Source organism: Schistocerca piceifrons, chromosome 6, assembly GCF_021461385.2.
Source record: "Schistocerca piceifrons isolate TAMUIC-IGC-003096 chromosome 6, iqSchPice1.1, whole genome shotgun sequence".
In the NCBI taxonomy this organism is placed as follows: domain Eukaryota; kingdom Metazoa; phylum Arthropoda; class Insecta; order Orthoptera; family Acrididae; genus Schistocerca; species Schistocerca piceifrons.
In genome coordinates this window covers 94,941,221-94,955,515 of record NC_060143.1, presented here as the reverse complement: position 1 = coordinate 94,955,515, position 14,295 = coordinate 94,941,221, and the positions used below count along the sequence as shown (strand labels likewise).

The 14,295-nt window shown below is 44.3% G+C and overlaps 1 protein-coding gene across 1 annotated transcript in view; it reads right to left on the bottom strand.

The window, feature by feature from the left end:
• Positions 1-13,894, bottom strand: part of LOC124803163 (transcriptional regulator ERG homolog) — an 81,404-nt gene extending 67,510 nt beyond the window's left edge. Inside the window, exon 1 of the mRNA XM_047264344.1 lies at positions 13,801-13,894. Within this exon, the coding sequence (XP_047120300.1) occupies positions 13,801-13,894 (94 nt within the window). The remainder of the gene's footprint in view (positions 1-13,800) is intronic.
• Positions 13,895-14,295: the final 401 nt, after the last annotated feature.

The window sequence follows — 14,295 nt, the reverse complement described above, 5'->3', positions numbered from 1 at the left end:
CTGACTTAACCGCCAGGTTAGCAGAGAGCGCTAACGCGCTGCTTCCTGGACTCGGTTAGGAGCGCCGGCCCCGGATCGAATTGCCCGGCGGGTCAACGACGACGGCCGGTGTGCCGGCCAGCCTCGATGTGGTTTTTAGGCGGTTTTCCACATCCCCCTAGGTGAATACCGGGCTGGTCCCCACGTCCCGCCTCAGTTACACGGCTCGCAGACATCTGAACACTTTCGCACTATTCCATGGATTACACTAGTTGCACACAGTTGGGGTAACTAATTCCGTCCCGGGGGGTACGGGGCGGCGGTAGGAAGGGCATCCGGCCACCCCTTCCACTAACGTTGCCACATCCGATTAACCATGCCGACCCTGCGTATCCACGGGAAACAAGGCACAAGCAAAAGAAAGAAAGAAAGGGCTGACTTGCTTTCCTACCCTTCCCCAGTCCGAGCGCGTGCATCGTACCTGACCTTAGTCGATGGGGCGGTGAATCGTAATTTTACTACCTTCTAAACTTGCTAGGTACGTTTCCTCCACTATAGACTACCACGAGATCAGAAGCACGTAGTTACTGAGTGGGGTGCCAAGAAGCGTGGGGAAAAACCAGTGGGCGCAGACCGCAGCGGTGGCGGGGCCCGTGTGTCAGAAGGCAACCGCGTGCCTAGTCACCTCCTCCAGGTGTGGTCTTCCCACCTGTGGCCACGGCTGGGAAGGTCGCAGGTGGCCCTCTCTGCGACCACCGCACAAGGCGTGCACACCTACTGCTGTCCCAAACCGCTCGTTGCCAGAGGCGGCTGCCTGCCCCACCCAAGTCGCTGCAGCCAGTACAGATAGCAGCAGACGAAAACGCTCCTTGTCCAGATTCGGGCGATTGGTCGGTTACAGGCGAGTACTTGCTGCCCTGCGGCACATAAACACCGCTAATATTTGAATGTACACCTTCCCGGCGTACACTACTGATGAAAAGCTCTCGGTTTTCCAGCCGGATGGCAGCGTTAAGGCGCCGGCGAGTGTCATACTCGTGTGATACTCGTCAAATCGTCGCCTTGTCTTAACGCTGCCACCCGGCGGGAAACTCAGCAGTTTTCTATCGCCACTAATATCAAGTAATCGGTTGAAACAGGACAAACGGGTTTTAGGCAAATGAAGATTGCAATGATGTAACACACGAGGTGTTCGCAGTGTAACTTTTCACTGAACTAATAGAGAATTACGTTAATTGACAAGTTGAAATTATTCTAAATACTAACTGACTGAAACTGTGCACCTACGTTAATATTCGGCCTCGTAATTATCACATTTGAGACTAATCTTCCAAAATTTTCATTTTAATTCATAAATTCATTAGTAAGTTACAATAATTTCCACTCCACGTACTAATACTGTTAGGACTCTACGCCACGCTATATAAAATAGGTCAGCCTTTTTAATAGGCGAGTGATATAAAAAAGTTAGGTGACGTGATCAGTGCGGCCGAGCGGTTCTAGGCACTTCAGTCCGGAACCACTCCGCTGTTACGGTCGCAGTTTAGAATCCTGCCTCGGGCATGGATGTGTGTGATCTCCTTAGGTTAGTTAGGTTTAAGTAGTTTTAAGTTTAGGGGACTAATGATCTCAGCGCTTAGAGCCATTTGAACCATTTTGACGTGATCAAACTGAATTAATTCTCCCATATGTACATACTGATTTAGCTAAGCTGTTCACCTGTTTCCTGATCCGTTTCTTATATGGTTCTGTTTCCAGCCAAACGAACTGTGAAAAAATCCCTACTAATGTCGTATAGTCTTTTTTCATAGCTATATTAATTACAGAGATATCGGTATCAACTTCACTTTTCAAAAAATAGCTGATGACCTCAGATGTTGAGTCCCATAGTGCTCATAGCCCAGTTATACCAGGGTACTGCACGATATCGTCACCGAGCGAGGTGGCGCAGTGGTTAGCACACTGGACTCGCATTCGGGAGGATGACGGTTGAATACCGTCCTGATTTGGGTTTTCTGTGATTTCCCTAAATCGCTTCAGGCAAATGCCGGGATGGTTCCTTTGAAAGGGCACGGCCGATTTCCTTCCCCATCCTTCCCTCACCCGAGCTTGCGCTCCGTCTCTAATGATCTCGTTGTCGACGGGACGTTAAACACTAATATCCTCCTCCATCCTCCTCCACGATATCGTCATCTCTGAATCCTCTGGCTGGAACCTGGCTCCATGGCTTGGTGCACGTCTCTGTACTGAACGCCACTTCGGCGACTTGCGTGTTACGTATGCACCCGCGGAAAGGCGACCCACAGTTTAACGACGAGTCAAAACCACGTGTCGTTACCAGTGAGGGGTGAAGGCTAGGATAAAGTGAAGACTGAACAAAATCTGTCGACTGACCGAGATTCGACCCCGCGGCCTCTTCATTTGTAGGCAGGCTCTTCAGCACTAGCTCACCTCTGATTGGTGGAACGCGACATTATTCACGGTGTACAGTGACGAAAGAAACTAGTCCTGCAACTCATTTTCGAATTTGTTGCTGCGAATTAACCAAAATGCGTTTCCTACCAGCTGTCTGTCGCTATTCCAATTCTTAATATCTTTCATCGGTCCAGTGAAAAAGCAAATTCGTAAAATAGCCGTGTAGTAAGAGAATGTTTTCGTGTTTGTCAGAACGTTGGCGGCAGAATTAAACACACACACACACACACACACACACACACACACACACACACACACACTTACACACACACGTAATAGCGAAACTACCAAATTCAGTTTTTTTTTCCAAATCACCCTTTGATGTCGCCGCCTTAGGATCGCCGAAGCCCGCTCGCAACGCGTGATTATTGCGTGACGCCGACTGCCCGACTGCTGTGGTTTCGCGAAGTAGTTTGCCGTCCGTTGGGAATACCCAGAGCAAAGGAACCGCCGTCTTTTGTCGGCTCTCCGACAGCACAGTAATCTGATTTTCCTTTTCTCGTGGTTCTTCCGGTCCAGAAATGAAGCTCTCGCGTGCTACCTTCATGGGTTCTTTGTTTCGGAGTGTTTGCGACGAAATACGTTTTTCTTCCTTTTAAAAATGTAGCTCCTTGTCGACATGGACGTCATTACCGACGCAGTACTAGCCTTAGTAGCACAGGATCGCAGTCTTCACAGTGATTACAATATTGGTAAATAAAGGCAATCAATTCCACCTTCAAGAAACTTAACTTTTAGCCGACTCACGCTTATTACAGGCTTATTACGGACTGACTCCATTTCTGAGTAAACTCAAGAGATATAGCCACCTAGACCAGGACATGCGTCAATCGACTGGTAAAAACGTAGAGAGCAACAAACTCCACCAAAATGGGAATTTACGTATATATAATGTCAGTGATCTAACAGCGGTCTTCTAGAATGTATTTTGTGACAGCTCACAAGATTTGGTTCAAATGAAGCGCCCAGAACCGCTCGGTTACAGCGGCCGGCCAGCTCACAAGAAGTTCATTTCTAGCAGAAAGCCTAATGGTGACTGAAGCAGAAACATCATAAGCTAATAACAACACTTTTGAAATAATATCAACTAACTATGATAATAAACGACGTTATGCCATCATATTATTAAAAACGAAAGGAGAATTAAAGTAAGCTGAAATGGAAAAGGGGGCTGAAATTACTGGAACGACATAAATTGCGAAAATAAGCTTTGTACTTGTTTCTAAAATATGACTTAGCATTTATTACGTAAAATGACATTCTACTTACATACTTCCGTAAACATGTTGTACGTATCGGCCAGAAATACAGTGCAAGAGCTGTAAATACTACGTAAATCTTCTTCGAAAACTTATTATTACTGAACCCGATCCCATACTTGTACAAAATGTGAGCACGTATTTGTAATTATTCTGAAGGTAGCGGGAACAAAATACAGGGACCGAAGGTTATCTCCAATGTCTATAGAAACCAGACTGGAATTATAAGGCACGTAGGACATGAATCAGGTTGGTTTGTGTTTTATCTATGACGTTATTCAGTCTGTACTTTGAGCAAGCAGTAATGAAAACCGAGGAGATATTTTGAAACGAAATTAAATTTCATGGATAAGAAATAAAGAGTTTGTGATTTGCTGATGACATTGCAGTTCTGTCAGAGACGGCCAAGGACTTGGGAGATGATTGGAAGGGAAAGAACAGTGCCTTAAAAAGACGCTACAAAACGAATACTAACAACATTGAAACAAGGGTAATGGAATGTAGTCGAATTAAATCAGGTGATGCTGATACATTTGATTGGGCAGTAGACGAGTTCCGTTATTTGGGCAGCAAAATAATTCACTATCGCCAAAACAAAAAGGACACAAAATGTAATTGGTAATAACGAGAAAAGTACAGATATTAGGAAATCTCTTCTTACCATATTTACCTGGAGTGTGTACTTGTACGGAAGTGAACGTGGACGATAAACAGTTCAGACAAGAAGAGAAGAGAAGCCTTAGAACTTGGAGCTGCAGAAGTGTATGCTGAAGGTTAGATGGCTAAGGAGGAGGTACTCAATCGAATTTTGAAGAAAAGAAATTTGAGACACAACTTGATTAAAGGAAGGGATCGGTTGATAGGATACATCCCGGGCAATTAAGGAAGCGTCAGTTGGGAAATGGGTCAAAAGTAGTAGAGGCAGATTAAGGCTTGACCGCCATTAGCAGGCGCCAGTGGTTGCAGGCTGCCGCAGGAGAGGAGTCACTGGATGGACTGACGTAAGAGGGCTGCACTGGAGACCGCAACAACACAGACAGCGTGTGGCATCGAATTTAGTACTTCGTTTCAGGATTGATTAAGAATACCACTCCTGAAATTGTTTTGAGAAACTTCGATCAGAAATAAGCGAGAAAGATAAAAAGTTTAGCGTTCTATCGACATACATGGAAAGCAACGAAGCACCAGCTTCGATTAACCGAATGACATCATTGGTAGCGGGTTTTGCCCTTATTCGAGGAATCATTTCAAAATCCGAACGGTTTAATGATATCACGGGAAATGTAAAACTGGTTGGCAAGACTGGTTTTTGAGCAATGCTCCTTCTGTACATGAATCTAAAATACGGTGGCTAGAGAGAGGATTGAATCCACCGCGTCCGATTAACGGCGAGGCAAATAATAAACTCCTAAAATTTGTCTGGGTATTATTAACAGCAAATGTTTATCATTAAGAGACAAACTGTGGCCTGTCTTTTCTAAAGAACCAATAAGCAGTTTTGAGTCTCTTCTGAATATAAAGATATCAGTGAAACACTTGCATTTAATTGCAAATGTTTCTAGAAGTTATGAAAAAAACCAAAACAAGGTTCCTAAAACTGCAGAAACTATTGTGACGACTACATATAGGCTCTAGGAAAAACCACGGAGGAGTTAATAACTGTTGGCACCCCACTGCAAAGTACAGTAATTCTTAATACCCTTACACATATAAATGTAGTAAAGCGTTTAACAACGTCTTCTGCAAAATTGAATATTCTTTGCGTTTTTTCAATTTCTAATGTATTTTAATTTATTATTACTTCCATTGTATTTGCTGCAAAAAAATGGTTCAAAAATGGCTCTGAGCACTATGGGACTCAACTTCTGAGGTCATTCGTCCCCTAGAACGTAGAACTAGATAAACCTAACTAACCTAAGGACATCACACACATCCATGCCCGAGGCAGGATTCGAACCTGCGACCGTAGCGGTCTCGCTGTTCCAGGCTGAGCGCCTAGAACCGCACGGCCACTTCGGCCGGCTGAAAAACAATTGTTGTTTGTGATATGAAATATGTTTGTAATCTACATGAAAAACTGAACGACCTGTTATAAAATGAAAGGCAACAGGCCTCTAAATGAGCAATAAAGTAAATCAAACCAAATCAAATCTGCAAAACACAAACGATGTTCGTTTATCAGATATTCGTACCTGCTCATTAACACCGATGCATACATTACGCGATAATATGCCTGGAAACTCAGACAATACATTTGCAACGTACTACAAATATAGCGATGTTCTGCTAGCTGATACTAGCTTTGGCTAACGTTTTTCGATTTATTGAAACTACACGTTCGAGAGGAAGAAAGAGAAAAAGGCAGCGTCCGTTGATGTCATCTTTTGCCACAGAAGCCAATTAAGACAAAAGCCATGGTAAGGTAATCTACAGTGACATTTTTTAAGATATTCAAGTAATTTTGATTTAGGTAACTGACGAAAAATTTTGTCTGGTGCAATGCTCTTTGCCAATAGTCCGATCTTACCAAATACTTATACTACGGAATAACTATGATTGAGAATGTGTCAGCTCAACAGCAAGGGATATAAACAATATTTTCTTAAGTTGTAGGATGTTTTTAGAACCGTTGATAAGAAATAATGAAACGTTTTCAATTTACGTAGTAGTTCTGCTCCATCATAACAATTTGTTAAAAGAAGTGCGATTTCCACAGAAAAACCAAACTATTTTATAAGTGACTGTATACCACCGGAAGATACTTGCATAAAGACCATAATACGATAAAACCGTGAATGTGATATAAGGCAGGGAGATAACAACAGAACATTTTTTTTATTTGAGGCAATAATTCACAGAAGCTACACTACTTTTGCCTACTAGACTGAATATCTTATAAGTAATAGGTAAAACCTACAATCGCAAACTCTTGGCTTCATAAATAATTATTTATGACGGCATAAGTGGAAAATTCTTCTCTTCAATTGTACTACCATATTGTGATATAAATATATCATTTCTGAATAACTTCATTTCCGTCTGGATAACACCATATACGGCCAAGAAAGTTATTTACTCAAAGAGGAAAAACGAGAACATTAATTGTCTTCCAATTGTCTTCACGGAATACCACACCTTGTTTGAAATAATCGTGCATTAACTTGATTCTTCTTCTCCAGCAATTGAGAAGTAACCGTACGTTGTAGTAAATGTGTAACAAAGGAGGGATGTAAGGTAGTGACTAGAAAAAAATGTTAAAGTATATTGAACGGAAAGCCACTGCATACGTTGTTTTGGCGTATTGGCTTCCTGTAACCGTTTGATCTATTACCAAAACGTTAAACCTAGAGAAAGTAAGATAAAAGAGGGAAAGTACCGATCACGATGTGGACTTCGGTTGAGACACATTGCTATGCGGTTTCAGTAGGACCGGGAAAAATGACTGTTCGCATACCGTTTAACAAGACTTGAAAAAAAAATTTGGGAAGGTCGATGGACAAGCTAGGTTAAGCGCGTGATACTAGCCTCGTGGTACGACATTCTGCTGCGCATGTGTATCGAACTGATATACACACTGGATTGTTCATGAATCGGTAAAAACTAATATCGGGCAATGTATGGTGTCTAAGATCAGAGACACGAGGCAGTCCGGCTCAATGACTTCCAGATATACTTCTCCGTATGTAAAAACTCACACAAGGGAAAGCCAGCTTTTTGTTCACATTTTTTCGTTGTTCTCACGTAAGTTCGGATAAGATTAATTATGTTACATCTCGCACGCTTGACTCAGAATTCACGTGTGTGCTGTCTTGACACTTAACAGAAAGTTTAATTGCACAAACCTGTCCTACGTTCGGTATAACAGTCCTATCTGACGTCATAAATGCAACTATTGTCTATAAGAACTGATGTATTAATTATATGAAAGGGCGATCATCGCCGCTGGTGCAATTCTCTTCCTACAGTGCCACAAATGTTGTTGATTCTAACACTGCGTCATGCTTTTTATAGACACGTATGTTTTCAACCGAAATCGCTGCCTCTCTATTAGAAACAGGAATGGAGGGTTGTGGATTGTTGTATTTTTGTTTGTTACAGCCTATCAGGGTAACCAGTACGAGGAAGCAGTACACAAGTCAGAATACGATGGAAATAATTTCGTAATTACTGTTAAACAAACTGAAGCCTGAGAATCGCCTCAAGGAACTTTAAATCTAACTCCCAGATTTTAAGAGCTCAGGCACTTTAGTTGCTACTGAAAATCGTACACTGAAATTCACATAATTTTCTTTCTCTGTCTGCTTTTTTTTTTAACCCTAATTTGCTTTCTCATTGCAATATACGGGTGTGGTAAATGCTTCAACGAAAGTAGCCGACAGATTGAACTAAACTCAAGTAGTCCTCTGTTCTTACTACACACAGGATGGCTTATTGTGATTCAGATCAGTTGTTGCCGTCCAGTGGGGAGACGACTTTTAGTGGTTTTTGTAGGGTTTTAATGAAATATGGCTCTGATAACTAGTTCCGCTTCAGTATTTTTGAAATTCATTTAGACGAATGATTGAAATGTTACTTTTCAAAATCGAAGTCAAATCTGGTAATCTAGCAAATGAGTGGGACTTTGGATGCCTGAGAGCCTGAGTGGTTCTTTGAGATGGTTGTCGCATTTATCTGCGTGAATACTAGTTTCCCGTTTCCCGAATAAATACTGTCGCCAGAAACATGAAAGTACCGTAAATACTAATAGTGACGCAATTTACAGACGGAAGACTGAGATTCTCCGTACGCTAAAAATAAATTGCAGTAGGAGTGACACACTACTAAGTTTGGTTGCGTAGACCAGATGTAGAAAAAAATTTTGATTAATATCGTAAGAAAAATTCCAAGAAAATGACACCAACTCTTCGTACACGAAGGCTCACAGTAACAACGAATCCATCAATGTTATACAGAAAAGACAGAAATAGGGAAGCAGCACCTGAAATTTTTCTCTGTGTAAGTAGGTGATATAATAAGAGACACTTGAAATTTTTTTTATTCGTTGGTACTGGCATCCTTTTTCTCATCGAAGTATGAGTAAGTTACCTCGAGCCTTCATTGACGATGTACGTGTTGAATGTGAGTAAAATGGTGTGTGTACAGTTGATAATGACGCAGAGGGAAAGCGGAGATCATAAGTAGCAGCGCTGGAACATAGTTTAGTCCTCTCGATTTGTATCATTAGGGCTGAACGTAATGTGATGAAACGATCAGATAAGAAAGTATTACGTGAACTTCGTTTCCTAAACCATATGAACACGTGATTAATGGTTTTAGTTCCGCGGTCTTACGACAACAGAGAGCTCCGCCTCACTCCAGCTGTGTGTACGTACGGGATGGAGAAAATCAAGCTGATAATAAGGTCAAAATAGGGTAGGGGAACTAGAATCGAGCGAAGTTTTCAACACAATCATAGGTCGGAAACGCACCGTTGTGTAACTACGGTCGTAAAACAACCACCACACGCCGCGTGGAAGTGTGTGAATTTTAAACTAACTTGTCCCAGATAATAAATGCTGCACAGCGCGGCTTTTAATTAAATTAGCTAGATATCTGGCTTCAGCTGAACAGTCACAATCGTACAGAGTTTAAATTACTAACCATCGGCTAAGTACGTTAGACGTGAATTTTCTGCCGCGTTTGCCGGCCGGAGTGGCCGAGCGGTTCGAGGCGCTACAGTCTGGAACCGCGTGACCGCTACGGTCGCAGGTTCGAATCCTGCCTCGGGCATGGATGTGTGTGGTGTCCTTAGGTTAGTTAGGGTTAAGCAGTTCTAAGTTCTAGGGGACTGATGACCTCAGAAGTTAAGTCCCATAGTGCTCAGAGCCATTTGGACCATTTTTCTGCCACGTTTGCTGGGTGAAGCACTCCGTAACAAGTGCGGTGGGGCACAGCAGACGCAGCATAACGCACCAGCAGCTTATTCGGACGAAACCGCAATGCGAGCCACACGCACTTAACTAGGACAAGGTCCCGCGCGATCGTCGCAGTCTGGCTGTCGTTTGTGGTTGTAGCTCCCCAAGGGTGCACTGTCTCTGAAACTTGGCCGATTCGAAATGCTTTCTCCTCCTCTGCTACGACCTTATTATCAGATTGTTTTTGTCCACCCCGTATTACAAACGAGACAGTCACCTCCTTAGCCGAAGAAAGCCGCCTCGAATACTAGTAGTGAAAAAAAAATATCCTACATTAAACCCCTCATCGACAAGCGATCTGCCTTAACTTGAGGGCACAAGACCTGATACTAGTGACCCACCTGTCGGCTGGGGACAATTAGCTCCCCTTGGTGGTATTAGAAAGGGGTAGTCACTGTTCCACCACTCGGCTATACCTCCATTAGCTCCTTTCTCTTCCACCATTGGCCAGGCCACAGGCACAACACGACACTGCACAAGCGATGAACACATTCGGCAACGTGAGGCATGTACACAGTATGTTAGCTACGACAGTGAGGCGCTACTCGTTTTTTTACTGTATCCCACGAACGGCCACGAAAATGTAACAAAGAGTAGCTTAGAACTAACGACTAGGCACACGTACACGAATGGAACCGCTTTATGCGTGGCAAGCCGCTTTTCGGGAAGACCATGAGTTTAATGGTAAGACGTATCGACGTTAAAAAAATGATGTGGGTGTTAGGTTAACGCCAGCGCTTTAACCGACGAGACAGGGAGGTGGACCAGGCGCTGACTGTGGACTATTGGTCTGCTGCACTGTAGGTGCTTCAGTACGCTCATTTGGGTGAGCGCTTGTACGACAACACACAGCAGAACGGCGCTAGCACGGTTGACGGACAGGAAGCGTGAGCCACTTCTCTCCCTTAGGTTCCTTTGACGACCGCTCAAGGGGGATGCAAAAAAAAAAAAAAATAAAAAATAAAAAAAATAAAAAAATAAATAAAAATATAAAAAAATAAAAAATAGTGGCATATCGTGAAAACGGCGGATCCTTACAAGACAGTGAACTTGGGATGAGACAGATGTTTTACGCAAAAAAAAAATTGAGCTGCACATGCAGCTTACCGCGTAATGCGCTAGCGTGAGAGGCAGGTGAGCCAGACACGGATCGAATACACATGGCGTCGCCCCGATGCACCGACGAGTCCGATCACGGTTTTTAGGCCGTTTCCCGCGCTCATTTACGCAAATGCTGAGCTGATCTCCAATCTTCGTATCATAAAAATGCGACGAACAGCCCATCGAAATAGCACAACACTCGATTTACAGCAGGTGGCGCGTACGAGCTCCCTCCATATGTTAACTGATCAGTGCTGTGACAGGCAGGGCGTCCAACCACAAAGTTAAAACACGAGGCGTGTTTCTTAAGGAAGTACCGTTTTGACATTAAAAAAAGACGTGCTAAGATATCTCAATAATTTTATTTTTACATGAAAGCCTGTACCTTAATCTACGCGCTGACGCAATTACAGTCTGATTCTTCCTTGTTTACGTTGTGTACTGAGTGTTTAAGATGCCTCCGATAATCGTGAGTCCCGCCGACTGTGAAGTACGGGCTGTTATAAGATTTCTTAGTGCTAAAGGCGTAAAAGCGATCGATATTCATCATGAGATCAGTGCAGTTTACGAAGAAAACATTATGAGTGATGGAATGGTAAGAAAGTGGGTGAGAGAATTTAAAGATGGCCGCACAAATGTGCACGATGAACAACGGAGTGGGCGCCCTTCTGTCGCTAATGAAAGTTTGGTGGAGGAAGTGGACAATAAGGTGACAGAAAACAGACGCTTTACGATTTCCTCCTTGCGGGATGACTTTCCTAATGTTTCTCGTGGTGTTTTGTATGACATTGTGACGGAGCACTTGAATTACCGAAAATTGTGCGCACGTTGGGTACCGAAAATATTGACGGATGTGCACAAAATCAAACGTTTAGACAGTGCATTGTCTTTCCTTGAGCGGTACCACAACGACGGTGATGATTTCTTAAGCCAAATTGTTACGGGCGATGAAACACGGGTGGCCTACGTCACACCAGAATCAAAGCAACAGTCCACGGGATTTGAGCAAGGGCGTTGTTTTGCTGCAAGACAATGCCCGTCCGTGTGTGGCGAATCAGGCCAAAGATCTCATCACATCTTTTCGATGGGAAACTCTAGATCATCTACATCTACATCTACATCTACATCCATACTCCGCAAGCCACCTGACGGTGTGTGGCGTTGGGTACCCTGGGTACCTCTATCGGTTCTCCCTTCTATTCCAGTCTCGTATTATTCGTGGAAAGAAGGATTGTCGGTATGCCTCTGCGTGGGCTCTAATCTCTCTGATTTTATCCTCACGGTCTCTTCGCGAGATATACGTAAGACGGAGCAATGTACTGCTTGACTCCTCGGTGAAGGCATGTTCTCGAAACTTCAACAAAAGCCCGTACCGAGCTACTGAGCGTCTCTCCTGCAGAGTCTTCCACTGGAGTTTATCTGTCATCTCGGTAACGCTTTCGCGATTACTAAATGATCTTGTAACGAACCGCGCTGCTCTACGTTGGAACTTCTCTATCTCTTCTATCAACCTTATCTGGTACGGATCCCTCGCTGCTGAGCAGTATTCAAGCAGTGGGCGAACAAGCGTACAGTAACCTACTTCCTTTGTTTTCGGATTGCATTTCTTTAGGATTCTTCCAATGAATCTCAGTCTGGCATCTGCTTTACCGACGATCAACTTTATATGATCATTCCATTTTAAATCACTCCTAATCCGTACTCCCAGATAATTTATGGAATTAACTGCTTCCAGTTGCTGACCTGCTATTTTGTAGCTAAATGATAAGGGAACTATCTTTCTATGTATTCGCAGCACATTACACTTGTCTACATTGAGATTGAATTGCCATTCCCTGCACCATGCGCCAATTCGCTGCAGATCCTCCTGCATTACAGTACAATTTTCCATTGTTATAACCTCTCGATATACTACAGCATCATCCGCAAAAAGCCTCAGTGAACTTCCGATGTTATCCACAAGGTCATTTATGTATATAGCAACGGTCCTACGACACTCCCCTGCGACACACCTGAAATCACTCTTACTTCGGAAGACTTCTCTCCATTGAGAATGACATGCTGCGTTCTGTTATCTAAGAACTCTTCAATCCCATCACACAATTGGTCTGATAGTCCATATGCTCTTACTTGTTCATTAAACGACTGTGGGGAACTGTATCGAACGCCTTGCGGAAGTCAAGAAACACGGCATCTACCTGTGAACCCGTGTCTATGGCCCTCTTAGTCTCGTGGACGAATAGCGCGAGCTGGGTTTCACACGACCGTCTTTTTCGAAACCCATGCTGATTCCTACAGAGTAGATTTCTAGCCCCGATCTTGCGCCCAGTGACTACCATCCGTTCCTGCACTTGAAGAAACACTTGGGCGGTCAGCGTCTTCAAGACGATGACGAAGTCAAAACAGTGGTGATGCAGTGGTTAACAAGTCAGGCGGCAGACTTCTATGAGGAGGGTATTCAAAAACTGGTACAACGTTATGACAAGTGCCTCAATATTGACGGACATTATGTAGAAAAGTAGATTAAGATACAGGCTTTCATGTAAAAATAAAATTATTGAGATATCTTAGCACGTCTTTTTTTTTAATTTCAAAACGGTGCTAACTTAAAAAATTCGAGAAAGCACGAAAAGCTAGGACTTCGTACGGCGGAATTTACGCTAGGGAAGACAGAGACGTGCAGCAGGAGAGAAAGGAAAGGAGAAAGACACTCGCTACACGAAATTCGCCCAGAATCTGGTTTGTAGACGGTTTTCCACACTCGTTTAGGGTACAGAAAATACGATACCCAAACTGTCGAAATACGGTAACACAGAGAGGAAAGTTTACACGATTCACACACATTGCGCACACGACTTCCCTCCTTGATCTGAGCTGCTAACTGTAACGTCGAAACGCTACCAAAGAGCGATGCCGTACAAAAGAGGGACAGGTCTGTGGGCACGAGAAAGACAGCTGGCACAGGAAACTCGTTGGAGAAACGGGTGGCGTCGTCTAGGAAGGCGCGCGCACAGAGCCGGGCGCGGACTCACGTATGCGGAGGCAGGCGTGCAGCTGCGCGGCGGCGCCGTGGTAGACGAGCTTCCTGCGTCCGCTCAACAGGTCGTCGGCGGGCAGGCGCCACATCGCGCCTCTGAGCGCCGCGCGGCCGACGCCGCCGCCAGCACCGCCGCCGCCGCCGCCCCCGCGCCCCGCCCCTCCCTGCCTGCCCTGCCCTGCGTCCTGCGCACGCCGCCCCCGAGGCCGCCCCCACTCTGCCTCTGCCTCTGTCTGCTACACTATCTGGCCAAAAGCACCCGCACACCTAGTAGTGGACGTTAATATGCCGTGTGTCCGCCCTTCGCCTTTATCATCGTTTGATGACGTGTCTCACAAGGGAACCTCCCCATCGCACCCCCCCTCAGATTTAGTTATCAGTTGGCACAGTGGATAGGCCTTGAATAACTGAACACAGATCAGTCGAGAAAACAGGAATAAGTTGCGTGGAACTATGAAAAAAATAAGCAAAATATACAGACTGAGTAGTC